At 44.7% G+C, this 19,071-nt stretch overlaps 1 protein-coding gene across 1 annotated transcript; it reads right to left on the reverse strand.

The window, feature by feature from the left end:
• Positions 1-2,844: 2,844 nt before the first annotated feature.
• Positions 2,845-3,870, reverse strand: LOC308286203 (acyl-CoA desaturase-like; the record flags this gene model as incomplete). Its single annotated transcript, XM_080727162.1, has 1 exon — positions 2,845-3,870. One exon carries the CDS (start codon positions 3,868-3,870, stop codon positions 2,845-2,847), a length of 1,026 nt encoding a protein of 341 aa, XP_080583288.1.
• Positions 3,871-19,071: the final 15,201 nt, after the last annotated feature.

The raw sequence follows: 19,071 nt of genomic DNA on the forward strand, positions 1-19,071 counted from the left end.
TGCCCTTAGTGCCCTTCCTGTCCTGACTACTGCTGCTGCTGTTCAACTATTAAAAAAGACTCTTAATGAAAACGTGAGTGTGGGTTGCTTCTTATACCCGAATTCCGCACCCAAGAGACCTAGAAACACGGTAATTCTACGAGTTGAGCGAACCAGTTCTTTGAAGTGATACATGCCCTTAGTGCCCAGATGGTTTTATTGCCCAGCAGTTGTCCAAGTTCCCACTCGTACAGGTGCCCACATGTCCCTAGTGCCCAGATGGTTTTGGTGCCCAGTTGTCCAGGTGCCCACATGTCCCTAGTGCCCAGATGGTTTTGGTGCCCAGTTGTCCAGGTGCCCACATGTCCTTAGTGCCCAGATGGTTTTATTGCCCAGGTTGTCCAAGTTCCCACTCGTACAGGTGCCCACATGTCCCTAGTGCCCAGATGGTTTTGGTGCCCACATGTCCCTAGTGCCCAGATGGTTTTGATGCCCAGTTGTCCAGGTGCCCACATGATCTAGTAAAATATGCGAGTACTTTTTCCACCACTGGTTGATGTATCGCTCAAGTGCACACAGTGTCAACAGCTTGAGTGTTTCAAAGTCAATCTCAATCTGAACTGGGTTGGAATGGTGTACGATTCGGCTATCGACTTCTGCTCCCTTGTCATGCCACGGCGGCTTTCTTCTGCCTGATTAGTGTGGTTGCCCCTGCAGGGCGACCACACAATAGTGCTTGTTCCGACTTTATTTCCATCTTTCCAGATCATTTTTATTTTGCCAAGCTACTCCTCCCACAGTTTTGGTGGCACGCACTTGGCCAAATAGACCTACATCGGGACATGAAAGGGGTGCATTTTCCTAAGATATAAGATATATATATATATATATATATATATATATATATATATATATATATATATATATATATATATATAATATAGTTTAATTCAGGGGTCTTCAGAAGCAGGGACCCCCACAACTTTTTCATAGATTCCATATAGTTTCATTGTTTGACTGCACAATCAGCATTGTATTTTGGATTCTTTTCAGCTACGTATTTAACCACTTGAACCGTCAATACATTACTTGATATTTCACTCTGTACTTAGTCTGCTCTTTTTCCCCTCAACACCAAACTGCTTTGCCGAAAATAGCCGATCTACAAGCTCGAGGCGTTGTAGATCTGCTATTTTTGGCTAAAGTTCTCCGAATATGGATGCTATAGGATTCAAGTGGTTAATATAAAAATCAAACCTCGGTTCGAATTGAAGCGGTGGACAGATAAAACTTCTATTCTGAATGTATTTGGAGAGCTGGTATGACAGTTGGTATAATAGGTTTAAAAAACAAAATAGATTAAAACATATACATTAAAATAAGAATTTGTAATTAAATAAATACATAAATAAATATAAAGTGTTTAAATAAGACAGATAAACCCTGAAGGCCAAATTATCATGTGAAGCTTGACCAATCCTCAAAGTATCCATTCATCTGACCGGGAGGGACACCACACACATATTCTAGATGTACAGGACATATAAAGCCTATTCATTCTGAACTGAAATGACCATATATGGACATGGGACACACATTTTGCTTTTTGAAAAAGCCTATTCATTCTGGACTGATATTTTACACGTACGGGACAGGAAAAACCTGTTCATTCTGGCCTGGAGTGACCATATATGGACATAAGGTAACGGACATTCTGTTTTTGAAAAACCCTGTTCATTCTGGACTGAGATCACCATATATGGGCGTGATACACACAAAGCCATTCATTGGAAGCGGTTTCCACCGCTTCAAAAAAAGAGAAAAAGGTTTCTATCACACACAGATTTGGAGGACCCCTGTAGTAACTCTGAGGACCCCCTAGGGGTCCCAGACCCCCTGTTGAAGACCCTTGGTTTAATTAATATACCGGTACATCTCCATATTTACTGACGTCATAGACCACCTGAGACTGACACAATATGTCCATATTTGGGCATAACAATATATGGGCTTAATATTGATGACATCAGGAATATCCATATATGGGCATAACACTGACAATGACTGACACAGAGATCTCCATAATACGTATGGCCATTAATGTATTAGTGAATTAATTTTCCCCATTGACTTGGATGGGGAAAATTCAAATGGAAAGACAGAATTAATTTGCAAGTGTGACTCGCGTCACTGCAACCACACTTGCAATTTCCAATTGTATCTTTCTAGTTAATATAGTACTGATGTCGTTACAAAAATAAAGGGCTTTGAAGACCCACTTGGAGCCAATGAAGGGAATCAGACGGTGCAAACAAATAAAGCCATTTCCAGAGCCATTTTTAACCCGCCCCTTGGAAAACAATCTTCCATATAGAAGTACTAGACTCATGATATACAGTATATGTATAGATATAATCTGGCTACGCGAGGCTAAGATCGCTACTCCCTCACACTGCCTTACCCAACTGCTGTCATTGCCATATTTTTTTTCTTTTCTTTTCTTTTACTTTTCTTTTCTTCTTTTCTTTTCTTTTCTTTTTTCTTCCCAATTAAGTCGTTTTGACAATTAATTCCTCCCCCACCCACATTTCTGAGTGTTGTCACCGCTGTTGTATCCTACTGACTCACCTTCCAGTGAGGAGCCCCCACCGGGAGTACGTAGGGCCTCCGTCCTCCTCCCACCCAACGCTCCCTGCTGACAGGCATGCAGTGACAAATATCACCCTCCCCGAACACGTTCCAATTGTGTTCATACAGACGCTCGGCAAAGGGTCCACGGCGGGTTCGAACCCCCAGACTCCATGGTAGTGGGCAGGCATGTTACCACTGCATTACCCGAGCGCCCGCTCTTGTCAGTATTTTCTTTTAGTCGGAAGCAGCAGCCGCCGAGCAGCTCTTGTGGCTCCCGTCGCCGCTCCTCTTGGCCCGGGCGCGGATCTGCTCCTGGGACACGCGTTTCCGGTGGGAGGCCAGGCCCAGGAAGCACATGAGGTCCACGAAGGCGGTGGTGAGGTTCAGCCTGTAGCCGAACTCGCTGGTGGAGTAGTCGTAGGGGAAGGTGTGGTGGTAGTTGTGGAAGCCCTCCCCGGCAGCGCCGAGCGCCACCCAGTAGTTCTCCCTGGGGTTGATGGTGTGGTCGTACGGCCGGTTGCCCCACATGTGGGCCGCGCTGTTGACCAGCCAGGTGGCGTTGAGCACCAGCGCGTACCTCAGGAGCGCCGGGACGAAATAGGCCACCGCCAGGGACTCGCCCCACAGGCACACGGGCACCAGCGCGGGCACCAGGAAGCACATGGTCAGCACGGAGAGCCCGTAGTGCCGCCTCTGGAACATGACCACGGCGTCGGCCTCGAGGTCGGCGAAGCTCAGCTTGCGGCCCTTCTCCACGACGTCGGGGTGCTTGCGCACCAGCAGCCAGCCGACGTGGGCGAAGAAGAAGCCCCGCGTGGCGTTGTGGGGGTCGGCGTCCGTCTCCGAGTACTTGTGGTGGACGCGGTGGTCGCGGCACCACTCGTAGATGTCGTTCTGGAAGGCCATGGAGTTGGCGAGAGCGAGGAACACCCGCAGGGGGAAGGACGCCTTGTAGGAGCGGTGGCTCCAGAGCCGGTGGGCGCCGGCCGTGATGCCCAGGCCGCTGACCACGAAGCACAGTGCGGTCCAGGCGAGGGTCAAGGCCTTGGCGGAAGGGACATACCACAGGCCGTAAAGCGCCGCCGCGTGCAAGGCGGACATCAAGATGATGTTTCTCCACACCAGCTTCACCGGCGGCTTCGGGCCCGGCCTTTCTTTGTAGGTGTCATCGAAAACGTCGTCGGCCAGCGGCGATTCTGTCACGATGGCGACTTTGCCCCGTCGCTCGTTCGCCCCGTGGTCCTTGGTGTCGGTTCCCATATCGGCCTTCTCGGCTGAAACTCTGAGAAAATACTGCGCTCTTCCCCGGCGAGAAGTCTGGTCACCAGCAGCCCTCACTGGACTTATATACTGCTGCTTAGAGCTGACTTGTCATGATGACATCATGCCTGACCATATATGGTTGTACATTCAGAAACCTTCCCCAAATATGGAGTAATTTTTTCGTTAGAGATAACTGATGTCATAGACTTCCCATTTGCAGTCTACTCGAGGCAGAGCCCTCTATTGGAGAGTTGCGAATAGTGATAAAGCTTGAACGGGGAAGTTTACGGAATGCATTGGAGTCTATGAGGGAAAAGTTACATTTCCAGTTACATGAACCATGTGACCGGCTCTGTTTCTGACCCCACATTGGCAGAACTCTCTAATACAAGGCTCTGACCCGAGGGAGTGCCATGCCCAGCGTTGAGTTGGTCGAATAGAAGGTTGTCCAGAAGTGCCAGAAATGTCTCTGGCCGTGGCCCGAATGAGCCAATCGATTGCCATGGTAACTAACTGCAGCCCCGGCTTGATTGGGCAAAGTCCTCAGCCGACATTTACCAGTGCACAAGGACTTTTCATAACCGACTTTCCTCCCCAACGTGCCCATATGTGGGCATCTCCATTTATGGAGATAAAAGGGACAAGGGCATGTAGATATAGAGATCTCCATATATGGGCATAAAAGGGACGATCCCCCCGACGTGCCCTTATGTGGGCATCTCCATATATGGACATAAAAGGGACAAGGGCAGGGAGATATAGAGATCTCCATATATGGGCATAAAAGGGACAAGGGCATAGATATAGAGATCTCCATATATATAAAAGGGACCCAGGCAGGCAGGCAGGCAGGCAGGCAGGCAGGCAGGCAAGCAGGCAGATACAGAGATCATAACAGGGTGGGATATGCATTCACTATTTGCATTGTTCACGAGTACCCAACGGGCAAAGGTCTAGTTAGTGTGGTTGCCTGACAGGGCAACACATTATAGTTCTAAGGAAACTGTATAGACTTATAGGGTAATCGTTTATAGACTGTTTATAGACATTTATAGACTGTTTATTGACTCCTATAGGGTATAGTGAATCAATGGGAGTGGGAATCAATAGGGAATCAATGGGAGTGGGAACCAATGGGGAATCAATGGGAGTGTGAATCAATAGGGAATCAATTGGTGGAGCTTCACATGACAGTTAGCTTACTGTAGAATAGTCAGCAACCGTCAGCAACCACAATCGCAATTCCCAATTGCATCTTTCTTTTTTATTTCATTCTTCATGGACCGTGCCCGTTGGCCAGCGGGAACGATGCGAGTTGTGAATGCATGGCCCACACGTTCTTGTAGGCACACCATGATCAAATCCTCATGAATCTTGGCACAAACGCTGTTCATGGACCAACCCTGAGAATAGTCATCCCAAAACAAACTGAATTGAACACATATGAGGCACAACACTTAAAATGACAATATGTCTGATTGACGCACAATCAGGCAGTAATTGAAGGCTGTATTAATAGCGGTCTGACAATCAGGGGTGTCACAACAAATTCTGGGCCCTGGGTACAAGGATTCACTGTGGGCCCCTATGAATGTTCTTCATCAACAAACTTGAGTTGGCTCATGGACCCCGCCCACTGTTGTGTTGCAGTTGTAACATTTCCAAGATCTTGCAAGTTACAACTGTGTTTTCTTTCATTTATATGGTAGAAGTGGTAGAAAAGCAATTTACCATTCGAGGGTCGTGGGTTGTTGGCCGATTTACCACTGTTTCAGGGTTGTTTGGCACTCGGCTTCGCCTCGTGCCACACATAAAATTGTATAATAAATAAAATAAAAAAAGTGAATGAAGGAAATGCAAAAAAAAAGTGTCCTGCCTGCAAGTAAAAAAAAGACAAACTTCTGGAACAGTGGCAGCAGCAAATTTGAACATATTTTCATTGTATTTTGAATGATCAGTCATCAATGCGTGGTTGCTACCGTGCATTGATGACTGATCAGAACATAATGAAAATATGTTTTAATTTCCAAACACTCACATAATTATTATTCAGGCAGGATACTATGTTTTGTTTTACATTTCCTTATTCAATTGTTTATATTTTATACTGTTCTGTTTTAATGTTTTTTTCACTCTTTTAGTTTTACTGTAGTAAACAAACCATAGACTGTAGAAAAATATGGACGAAGCGAAGCCATTGGTTTCTATGCAGCGCAAATGGCTCTTTCTACCCCTTGGAATGGGTGTCGCCATCATAGAATTGTAAAGGCATCAGAGATGCTATTGGCTGCCAACGGTCACGTGCAACGCAAGGATACATGGGAGAATGTGGTCGGAGCCTCCCGAAATACAGCACACGAAGAAGAACACAGCCGGCTGGTATCAGTTTAGTTGGCCACGCCCCCCCGCAACTTTATAATTTATTTTAAAATACATTGGACCACATTTCGACAAAACGAATATGATGGTGATTGAAAGGCAATTTTTAACTAGCGATAGGAACCATACAGTATTCATAAAAATGTTAATTAAGGTTAGAAAACGAAAGGGGAAAATTAATGGGATCCAATGGAGGGCAATTCTTTTTGCGATCGGCTTTTTGCGATCGACAATGGTGTAAAGTGCAGGAAAAAGTAGCAGATCTACAAGCTCACAACGCGTCGCATGACTGAGTCAGACCATGCTGTTTTGTGAGCTTGTAGATCGGCTATTTTCAGTGCACCGACAATGTACAGTATACATTATGGCTTTAGTCAGTTTAGTGTTTGTTCACTCAGACTCAGTCACTAGATGCTCACCCTTTCTGCTTTCTTTCTCTGCCTTTTCTCTTCTGAGAGCCTGATTTCACTTTTGTGTACCAAGGCATGACTTTTTTGCAACTGCAAACGAAACTCGCTATTCTGGCGTTTCTTCAGTCATCAGTCATCGCATGTGTGGAATTTATTTTTAGCTGCGAGGAATCAGCTGGCTTTCGTGGAGCCAATGAAAAGACTGCTTTCCATTTACTTCGGAAGTGCGAAATACAAAGCAAATTGGTCTCAATCCAGGCTTTTTGAGGGCCCCCCCCCACCTTGGGGCCCTTGTAAGTCTGTTGCACTTCCCCCCCCCAGCGTGACGCCACTGCGAACAACCTAGTTCTGTATATGGCCATATCAGTCAGATCTACAATGCACATTGAGAATGTCAGATGCCCATACCTGCTGTACCTGTCTGTCGGTCTGTGTTTCTTTTATGCCCATAAAGATCCCTGATGCCTTCAGTATATGCACATATATGGGCATATTGTTTGGATCGGTGGTTCTGGACAACTGATGTCCATATATGGGATGGGAATATCAAATGGACAATGGCTTATCTGAGCAACACTCCAGGCACCGCTGCTGTGTGTGTTGACTTTGAGGTCCGTCAGTCCCACCTGTGTGCATAACCGTACTGGGCATAACGTTGGGCTTGGATCCAACAGGATGGATAAAAGAGGGATGCATGGATAACTTACAGCAAAACGACAGTTATTCATACATATAAAGATGAATTAACAAATGATGGTGTGTGTGTTAGTCTGCAGAATCAGTAGTGTAGGTGAGTGGATGTGTGCAAACTGCAAAGTATGGTGTGGGTGTATGCAAAACAAAAGAAACATGAAAGATCAAATGACTGCGCTTTAAGCATGAAAGTCTGTTCTTAAACATTAAAATCAACTGACATTTCTTTAAACACTGTGACTGTATGTCTGTTCTGTAAACAAAACAAAAAAAAAATCAACTGACATGTCTTAAAGCACAGAATGTCTTCTGTAAACACTGAAGCACTAGTGATGATGATGTCCAGCTTGTAGCAACCATGGTAGAGGATGTAGGTCTACTCTCCCCGTGATCAGCTGTTTTCATCCACAATTCAACAGCTGGCTTTGGGTCAAATGTCTCTGTTGTCATTTTAGACAGGTGGATGTGCATCAGGGCTGAGAGGCGAGAGTCTGACTGACAGGATCTGTACTTTTATTTTACATCCTCTCTCACATGCAGCACTGCTCAAAGGCAGTGTAAGGGACAACATAATTACTTTCCAAAAATGTTGGAGTAAGTCTCTGGGTTGCTCGTCTTCGCTATGTTGACCAAGTCAGACACAGAGGAGGCTGCCAATGTTTTGCTGATTGCTTCAAACGCATACATTCTCTTAAAGAGTGGAGTCTCTTTCAACAGACATGCTGGCCTGCCTCATAATTCTGGAGGATGTCACCAAGTGTGGTGTTGCCAAAACTGTAGAGGTCTTTCATTTGCTGAGGCGTGAAGTTGAAGGGTCAAAAAACAACTTGAGGATTCATATCTGGTTTCAAACCTCCGAATTGGACCTCTCAGCACATTAATCTGGTTCCTGTCATCATCCACATCTGCAACAGTCTCTTTCCTGTACCATCACTGTCAAGCAGAAGTGTCAACTGTCCAATTAGCTACCATGAGCTCATCTTGGCATTCACCAATAGTCAGCTTATCTTGCTGGAACTTGAGGGACAGGAACCGCAAGATTTTCCCAGTGTCAAGCATGTTGGCTAAGAAACATTGAAAACGCTGTGTGCAGACATGTATTCAGGACACCGTCATCACTTGTAGCCAGTTCAATATTAATGGCTGGTAATAGTTGTCATATTTTCAAGAGAGTATCCTGTCTCCATGCAGACCATCTAATGTGTGAAACTTTCCTAGCTTAACACAGGCAATGCCATTCTCATCACACAGTTTCTGTAGTTGTGCCATTCTTTTTGCACCGCTCTTCCGCGAATAAAAGCTAAGCAACTTGACAATAGAACGATTGAAAGACTCACAGTATGGTACCATGCGATCATGCCTCCCTGCTTCTGATCTGCCGCGCAGCATGCATTTCGACGCATGCACACTTGGGCACCAGTTATGTGCACCCCTGGCCATATGTCAAATCGACCGGCTTCATCGGGACACGTAGGGGTGCATTTTGCTAAGAGAGTTTATATAGTTTCATTTACCGTATATCAATTTATTCGTGAATTCATTTTCTCCATTGACTTTAATTTAAAATGTAACTTTTCCCAAATATGGAGATGACTGATCATGTCTGACATCATAGACCACATGGGACTGACACAGTATGTCCTTACAGTATATGCAAATTCTTAGATACGTGCTTAATATTGATGACAACAGGGATCTCCATATATGGGCATAAAAGGCACAAGGACTGACACAGAAATGTCCACATATCATGGCAATTAATTTGACAAATATACTCTCAGTATTGAGAAAAATAACATTAATTCCCTGATGAGATCATACAAAAAATATTGCTAATTTATTCCTAAATGTAACTTTTAAAATGACCGCCTCCACATCTACCATCAAGCAAAAAACTATGCTCCCACTGCTGAAAATACTTGTACCTGAATAATGATGTCACTGTTGTTTAACATTAAAATTGTCAACATTAACCTTAAAGGAGTGGTTCACCCCCAAAATGACTTTTTTTTCTATTGATTAGTCACGCCATGGAGACTAGAGTTCAATAATATTTTTAGGTTTTTGTCACATTCCTAAGACAAAAATGTGATAACAATAAATGTACCCCCATTCGTTCCGGATGGGGACTCATTTCGAAACGGGTCCCCATCCGGAATCATTGGGGGTAAATTTACTCAAATCAAATTTTTGTCATACGAATGTGACAAAAACCAAAAAATATTATTGAACTCTACTCTCCATGGCGTGACTAATCAATAGAAAAAAAGTCATTTTGGGGGTGAACTACTCCTTTAAATCTCAAACTGTTTCATGTCAAATATTACATGCCAAATTTACACTTATTAGCCCGCAGGCCCCCTTTTGAAAAGATGTTTACCGCTCTTGCAGTGATTCTCAACCATTTTAATTTCAAGGACCCCGATTTTGACATGCATTAGGCTACGGACCCCCATTTAATGGTATTTCTTTCTCTGAGACCCCAGAGTCGCCAAAAAGCTTCAAGATTGCATGCCTGCTTAAGTGCCATTCCCACCGGGAATGATAACTACAACTATATCGTTCACCATTGTATTTAAAATACATATCGTCGTTGTCGGGTGGAAAACGTGTATGTCCAAAACCGTTCGTTTTGCATTTATCATTTTAAAAATGATTTCAATTAGTGAAAACAGCCGATCTACAAGCACACAACGCCTCGCAGTGCGAGGCGTTGTGTGCTTGTAGATCTGCTGTTTTCACTACTTTTGTGCGACGGCCTTGTATTATGAAGCAGGGCTTTACTTTGCGAAAGAACGTACAAATTTGAAACTTGGAGATACGAGGTTTCCGCACGACAACAACGATATATATATATATATATATATATATATATATATATATAGTATATATATATAGTCGTGTGAACACTGCCATCCACTTGACTTACGAGTAGGTCGGGAGTGGCTTATTGTCAGTATCAGCCGATAACACACAGGAGTGTGTCCCCGTTACAATGTGCTAAACCTCTGTGAGATGGATTGCTGAGGTGGAGCGCCACACCTACCATCAGCTCCCAGTACTTGTAGCACAACTTGCCGCACCCAAGCCGTGCTACTCATATGCTGTGTTGGTGGTTATGTTCCCTTATTACTGACTCCATACTGCCCTATGCTGCCTATTTTAGCTGTAAATTGAGGCTGCAATGAGGCTGCCATGTTGGATAAGGTCTACTGAAAAGGCCATGAAGCCATAACTGCATCAAGTGTACAACGGCGCCATCATGTGTCTGTAGCAATAATAGCACATATTGTTTAAGAGGTGGTGCCATAGTTTTGTACTTGTTCTGTTTTGTATGTGTCTATGGAGTTAACATTACTCTAATCAACTCCCAGGTGTGGTTATAATATGCAAGTATGTCCTCCCTGTGTATTTTTGGTTTGAGTCAAAAGGCCCAATTGAAATACACTGATATAATGACATCAAAATATCAATGCCTCCCAGTGGTGCTAAGTAACTAAGTATATTTACTTAAAGTGATCCCTGACTAATACGACAAATATGCCTTAATACATTATAATTGTCCTCTATAACTACAATGTAAAATTAAAAACACCTCAATTATTTTATTTCTTCTAGAAATAGCTAATCTTTCACTCAATAGGGGAAATGCCAACTGCCAAGTGTGATCTATCCCTATGGAATTTATGGCATGCATGTGAAAATAAAAACAAACTTAATACTTCCTATGGTTAATATGAGCATCAAATCAATATTTCAAATGTGTTTGTGTTTTGTTTTTTTGCACATGCATGCCATAAAAATGACACATAACATTTATGACATCATCAACTTGCGACAGGCATTTCCCCTACTGAGTGAAAGATTAGCTATTTTTAGAAGAAATAAAATATTTAAGGGGTTTTTAATTTTACATTGTAGTTATAGAGGACAATTATAATGTATTAAAGGAGTAGTTCACCCCCAAAATGACTTTTTTTCTATTGATTAGTCACGCCATGGAGACTAGAGTTCAATAATATTTTATTGGTTTTTGTCACATTCCTAAGACAGAAATTTGATTCAAGTAAATTTACCCCCATTGATTCCGGATGGTGACCCGTTTCGAAACGGGTCACCATCCGGAACAAATGGGGGTAAATGTATTGTTATCACATTTTTGTCTTAGGAATGCGACAAAAACCCAAAAATATTATTGAACTCTAGTCTCCATGGCGTGACTAATCCATAGAAGTCATTTTGGGGGTGAACTACTCCTTTAAGGCATATTTGTCGTATTAGTCAGGGATCACTTTAAGTACTGTACTTAAGTACACTTTTTAGGCATTTTTACTTTGCTTGAGTATTTCCAATTCCCAATACTTTTACTTCTACTCCACTTCTACCCCATCCAAATATTGTACTTGTACTCCACTATATTTATTTGAAAACTTTAGTTACTAGTTACTTTGCAGATGTAAATGATGGGGGCCTCGTGTTACAATGTCAAAAAGGATGTGATAAGGCGAGACACTACAGGTGAATAGGGTAAAAAAAAAAACTAATAGCTGCCACAATGAAACCTTTACAGTTGATTACTTACATCAAGACTAAGATTTTTTTTAATTACACATTTTCTGAAATTATATGTTTGGATATGCAAATTAGGCATTATATGCGCTAATAATGCCCAATTTGCATACTTTTCAGGTACATAAATCTGAAGATTGGATAATGCCAGGTTCAAAACTATCGTTTTCTTTTCTTGACATATTAGAGACAAAAGAAATTACAGAGGGGATTTTAGATATCTCTTTTTATCACTCCATAAATCATAAAATAATGTCAACAGGCATAAAAAAATTGCCATGTTTTAGGTTATAAAATGTGATGTAAATCAGGCTATGAATGATATCTCAACAAACCCTTCTGTAAAAATCTCTATGTGTATTTTGAACGTTTATTTTGCATTAGTTTGAAATTAAATGTTGAATTTTTACAGGTTTTCCCCTGCCATGTATGATGTTGGAACAACAAAGGTTCAGGAGAATAGACCACACCGGATAACCACCTTCTCTCTTCCCTAATCATCTCCAATCTAACCTGCTTTCTCCTCCCCACCTCGCTTGCTACAGGTCTAACTGATAACACCTCCTCCCTTATCTCCTCCTACCAGGTTAATCAAGCGCTGTATTTAAACCTGGCCGTGCTCACAGCACTTCCCTGCTCAGTTTCTCGCATGCAGAGGGACTCGCAACAAGTACAAACTCGCGTCTAAACAGACACTTGTACAAATCGCGTCTAGAAAGACAAAGTACACACGTACAAATCTACGATTAAACAAACAGACAACTTGCTCACAAACAAGTATAACTTCGCGTCTAAATAGTGAAGTCTACTCGTCTCATTGACACCATCGTCGTTCTCCATAAGCATGGAAGAACCCATGGACCTGCTCGCCTCAGAAGACGAGATCCCCCCCACGGCAGATCGCAGGCAGGTTTTGGACAGGCAGAGAAACGTCACCGCCGCCACAACCACGCCACCGCCACCACCGGCTTCCCAGCACTCCACCCACAGCCCCGTTGCCACCGCCGGCACCGGCCCCTACTCAAGCACACGATCTGCCACCTCCGTGCCACGCTCCAGGTCAGTCAATCCTCCACTAGCCATTAATGATTGGACCGTACGTGGCTTACAGAATGCCCTGACTAGCTGTAACATAGTATTTCCCCGTACCGCATCTAAGCCCGTCCTTTATGAATTGTTTTGTACGGCTATGTGTTGCCCCTCCACGCCTGGTCCGTCGCGCAATGATGATGCGGGACCTAGAGGCGCGTCAGAGGGAAGCCCCGGGGAATCCCAGTCACGACACACTCCCCCTCCCCCCCCCCCCCCCCCTCCCAGAAAACGCGCTCGTAAAACCACCCCAGCTCGCGTGTCCTCCCCCATTGTTACCACCACAGCCACTACTATCGCCACCCCATCAGTAACTACTACAGTGATTCCACCATCACCATCCACATATGCCAATCCACTGCTTCACTTGCTTGCTTTGTATGCACAAAACCCTGGCCAATCATCCACCATCCCACCCCAGGCTAATCAAACCCTCATCCCACCTAATCAAATTCTAGCACCCCCCCACCCCTCTCACAACCAAACAATGTTTCAACCCACACAGGGCCAAACAGCCCCCCCCCCACCCCCCCCCTCTCACAACCAAGCAATGATACAATCCACACAGGGCCAAACAACCCCCCCTCCCCCCCCCACGGCCAATCAGCTCCCACACACCCTACCACAGGCTCCATTTCCCATCCTCCGCCTTCCTGCCACGGCCAACCAGGCCGCCCACCTCAACCCACAGATCCAAATGCCCCTCCCCCTCCCATCCATGTATAACCAAGCCCAGGTCCAAATGCCCCTCCCCCTCCCCTCCACGTATAACCAAGCCACCTTTCCTCCCATACCCACGCAGTCTGCTCTGCCCCTCCCTTCCCAGCCATTCTACCAACCCATAGCCCAGGCTCAAGTCCACACCCCCATACCTCAATTCACATATTCTCTCTCCACAGCCCTGCCTGTACCCGTACCCCCGTCGGCCATCTCCGCCAACCCGATGCCGGTGTCAAACACCCTTCGCCACCAGATCCTCCAGGGTATGGACGTGGATTTAGCCGCACTAATCAAACCCTCTGCTTTTTCCCACCAGGCCAGGACCGTAGACTGCGGAGGGGTGTCCATCACCCTCCGCGATCTCAATTCCTCCTCTAACCCCACCATTCTCTCCCCCACAGAGTTTGCCCTGGCTTTCTCCCTCTACCGGAACGTCATTTGTTCCGTTTTCCCCCACCGCAGGCAGGAGCTGAATGATTATTTGCAGATAATCATCGACCTAGCCTTACGCTTCCCGGGGGCCCTCTTTTATCACTACCACAGGCAGTTCGCAGCGACGGCGGCAGCTCGACTCCAGCAGTCAAACCAGCTGACCTACTGGGGCGCACTGGACTCCGAGATGTACTGCCGGCTCTTTGCCGGCAGAACTGCCGTCGCCTGCGAACTGTGCAGCTGCCCGGCCCACCCCACCTCAGCTTGCGTCCTCGCCACCTCCCGCCCCACAGCCCCCACTTCATCCACCCGGCCATCGTCCCACCAGGTACCACAGACCCACACACAATTCCCACAGCCCATGACCCCCCCAGCTAGGTCCCCAACCCAAAGTCCCACCACCTCCCCAGCCTCCTCCCAGGACAGGGACCGTCGAGGCCGCCCCGTGCTCTTCGTCGGGTCAAAAATGCTGTGCAACAATTTTAATGACCAGGGCTGTAAATCGTCCGCATGTAAATTGTTGCACGTGTGCTCCTCTTGCGGCGGAGCCCATTCCCTTGTCGCATGCCCCCACACAACCCCACCAAAACCCTTAAGCAGCCGACGAACGGAGCACTATTCATTGTAGCGGCTTCCCTTGGGGTTCAGAATGGACCAGCCGCTCTGTCCTCATCCACTCAGTCAACCAAACCACCGTAGAGATAATTAACAAGGCAGTTCCTCCTCACTCCCCATTCACACGTACATTCGCTCTAATGCCCACGACCTCCGCCAAGCTCACTCAGTGCTCGTCCATAAATCACGGCTCCTTTTTGGGGACTCTGTTCGGGCCCAGCCATAAGCTGTCCAGAGACAAGCCGTCCAGACACAGGCTGTCCAGAGCCCCAGAGCCAAACTACCCAGGGCTCGTGCCCCGAGCACTCAGCCCCCCCCGCCTTCTCCGCTCCACTCAGCAATGCCCGTCCTCGCTAAAACATCACAATCCCTCCCGTTAACTCACTGGGTTCATTCCACCATCCATCAAACCATTCACTCCTCTCCAACCCGGCCAATCCCCCCATCCACAACAGCAACCATTCACTCACTACAGTCACGGCGTTCCGCCGCCGTCCTGTCACCTAAGCAAAGGCTTTTCCGCCTTCTCCCTGTCACCCAAGCAAAGGCGTTCCGCCTTCCCCTCGTCTAAGCAAAGGCGTTCCGCCTTCCCCTCGACTAAGCCAAGGCGCTCGCCGACCTTCCTGTCACCTAACCAAAGCGTTGTCGCCGCTTTACTTAGCAGGTGTTATTGCCACCTTCCTGTCACCTAACCAAAGCGTTGTCGCCGCTTTACTTAGCAGGTGTTGTTGCCACCTTCCTGTCCCGAGGCACCTCCCTGGCCTCTTCTTTTCCCCATTCTACCTCCAAACGTATTTCCATGCCTCCATGTTCTCCAAATACATTTTAATAAATACAACCCAAGTGTGTCTCTGTTTGATGGTGTGGTCTTTACTAGTGAAATGATGTTGGAACAACAAAGGTTCAGGAGAATAGACCACACCGGATAACCACCTTCTCTCTTCCCTAATCATCTCCAATCTAACCTGCTTTCTCCTCCCCACCTCGCTTGCTACAGGTCTAACTGATAACACCTCCTCCCTTATCTCCTCCTACCAGGTTAATCAAGCGCTGTATTTAAACCTGGCCGTGCTCACAGCACTTCCCTGCTCAGTTTCTCGCATCCCGCCTCCACCCCATTCTCCTCCCTATCTACAGTAACTAACCTTCTCACGCATCCTTCTCAGATAACTAACATTCATTTGCATCCTTCCACAGATACCAGTTCCAAAAGGGGGGACTCTGTTCGGGCCCAGCCATAAGCTGTCCAGAGACAAGCCGTCCAGACACAGGCTGTCCAGAGCCCCAGAGCCAAACTACCCAGGGCTCGTGCCCCGAGCACTCAGCCCCCCCCGCCTTCTCCGCTCCACTCAGCAATGCCCGTCCTCGCTAAAACATCACAATCCCTCCCGTTAACTCACTGGGTTCATTCCACCATCCATCAAACCATTCACTCCTCTCCAACCCGGCCAATCCCCCCATCCACAACAGCAACCATTCACTCACTACAGTCACGGCGTTCCGCCGCCGTCCTGTCACCTAAGCAAAGGCTTTTCCGCCTTCTCCCTGTCACCCAAGCAAAGGCGTTCCGCCTTCCCCTCGTCTAAGCAAAGGCGTTCCGCCTTCCCCTCGACTAAGCCAAGGTGCTCGCCGACCTTCCTGTCACCTAACCAAAGCGTTGTCGCCGCTTTACTTAGCAGGTGTTGTTGCCACCTTCCTGTCACCTAACCAAAGCGTTGTCGCCGCTTTACTTAGCAGGTGTTGTTGCCACCTTCCTGTCCCGAGGCACCTCCCTGGCCTCTTCTTTTCCCCATTCTACCTCCAAACGTATTTCCATGCCTCCATGTTCTCCAAATACATTTTAATAAATACAACCCAAGTGTGTCTCTGTTTGATGGTGTGGTCTTTACTAGTGAACTCCCCTTAAAAGGGTTAAGAACACGTTTCATGTTAACAATCAGATATACACATGTGTTGTCATCATCATCATCATAATCATCATCATCATCATCATCCTCCTCCTCCATCTTTTGAGCTTGATCAGAGTATAACACTGTTACGACCCTGTCTAGGGTAGGAGTATAATATAATGAGGAGGACAACAGCTTTTCAAAAAGATGAATTTATTTTATTATATATTTTTTTTAGCAGAGACTGAATATTTTGTTTGTTTTTCTCTCTCCTTTTTCAAGTGATAGCTTCAGGGTGTTGATTTACAATAGCCACAAATACTATGACTAAAGAATAACCCCTAACATCAACCCCTAACCAAAAGAAAGAAATACAAATACAATTTACTAACCTCACCAAACTAAGAAAAACAGGAATAAACACAAATTGGATAAGCCAAACCAAAGATAGTCTACAGAGTGATCAACAGAGTTTACAAAGGATGAATCAGAATAGAACTTTAGTAAATATAACAGACGTTCAAGTTCAAACAATAATCAACTTTTAAAAAACTGAATATTAGCTAATTAAAAAATAGGCACAACTGAAATACTAATAATCAAAGGCAAAGCTAAAACATTTAACACAATATTACAAAATACACAAATATTATAAAATAAGTATAAAACAATACAAAATAAAGAAAAAGCTTACAACGGCTGGAGGACAAGAGAGATTGAGTCTAGCTGTTAATCCCAAACACTGTCAATGTAGAATTAGAGCTTTATAGATGAGGAACCAGATATAGCCAATCATGGTAGAAACAATTGTAGTCTTCTGTCACTCTACACTACAGCAGCAGAGCTTCTGGTCTGCAGTGACACCACCCACTTTGCGCACAGCATTGTGGGAAGGAACCGACAAGGCATATTCCTTTACTATGTGAACGAGGCCTAGAGATTCAGGGACACCTCCAGTCTAGTGGTGCACTCATGCACACCACAGACAGAACCAAACCTCTCCATGCGACTCAGTGCCAGTAAATAAACACAGTTAACATAATAGATCACGTTGACACAAACACACCAGAGAGATCTAGAAGCACTTCATGAGAAAACTAACACTCATGTTGATTTAACGTTAGTGCATGTGTCGTCACTGTTTTCTTGTTGGACATGGGTTCATAGCAGGTTATAATATAGGCTTTGAACAGTCCTCTGACTCCTCTCTCCCCCCTTTTCTTATCGGAACGGAGTTCCACTGCAGAATATTTTAGCGGAACACAGTACCGGGCCGTTCCGGACCACTTTCACCCCTGCACCACACCATTCGCAGGACCAACTTCTCCAAGAACACAAAAAATGAACAATATAATACAAGCCACAAATAACTTATTCCAACTCAACAAAATAAATCCAAATATAAATACAGCTGGCCATAACAAACACGTTGTGTTTTGTTTTGGATTGTTTGATTGTCTGGTTGATATTGTGTGTTTTTATTGTGTTTTGTATGTGTGTTTACAATATATTGTCCTTCTGGCTTTAGGGCCCCCACAATATGAGATGGCATCTCAAGGAGTTATTACTAATAAATCATCATCATCATCAACAGAAATATGTACATCATCAACAGCAATGTCCTCGTAGTTCCAGTAAATCAATTCTCCTTTTCTGCATTTTAGTCTTAGTCTTACTGTTCACTTAATTTTCTTATTTTTAACCTTTTATCTAAAAAGAAATTTCTCTCTACTAGAGAGAAAAATAAATGTCTTGTTGTAAGCGACATGGGTACTGAGAAAACGCTATATAAATCTGATCTATTATTATTATTAGAAGTAGTAGTTGTAGTAGTTATGAATTCCATACTTACTCCACAATAAAGATCTTTTCTAAATAGACCTCCCCATTCCCAATCACAATAATGTTAAGCACATTTGTCACTATATTAGTAGCCTATATGCTTCAGAGATAAAAAAAAAAAAAAAAAAAAAACAGCAGTTCAAAAGAGTCTTGAAATCAATAGTCCTAAAAAGATTTATAAAAAATCTAGTGAAGGACCCCCAAATTGATTATAATTCGGCCACGGACCCCTATCTGAAAATGTATTGTGCCAGGAACCCCCAGAATAGAAGATTAACATTTAAAAGGTTTTAAAAGGCTGATATTCTTGCCAAAAAAACGATCTTGTAGATCTGCTGTTTTTGAACAGCCAACATAGATTATGCATAAAGTGGTTATCATGATGGTGTGCCTTCTGTTGATTTAATAAAATCAAATAAACATAAAAAAGATTGCATGAACACTCACCTGTTTAGACAGGTGTTTACTGATTATTTACATGTGTTTCTTTTTTTTTTCTTTTTTTTTATATTTGCGATTTGCTGTGTTTTCATTGGATGGGTGTTTGATTGTTTAGTTTT

Source organism: Nannobrachium achirus (genome assembly GCF_963921795.1).
Source record: "Nannobrachium achirus genome assembly, chromosome: 5".
NCBI lineage: Eukaryota > Metazoa > Chordata > Actinopteri > Myctophiformes > Myctophidae > Nannobrachium > Nannobrachium achirus.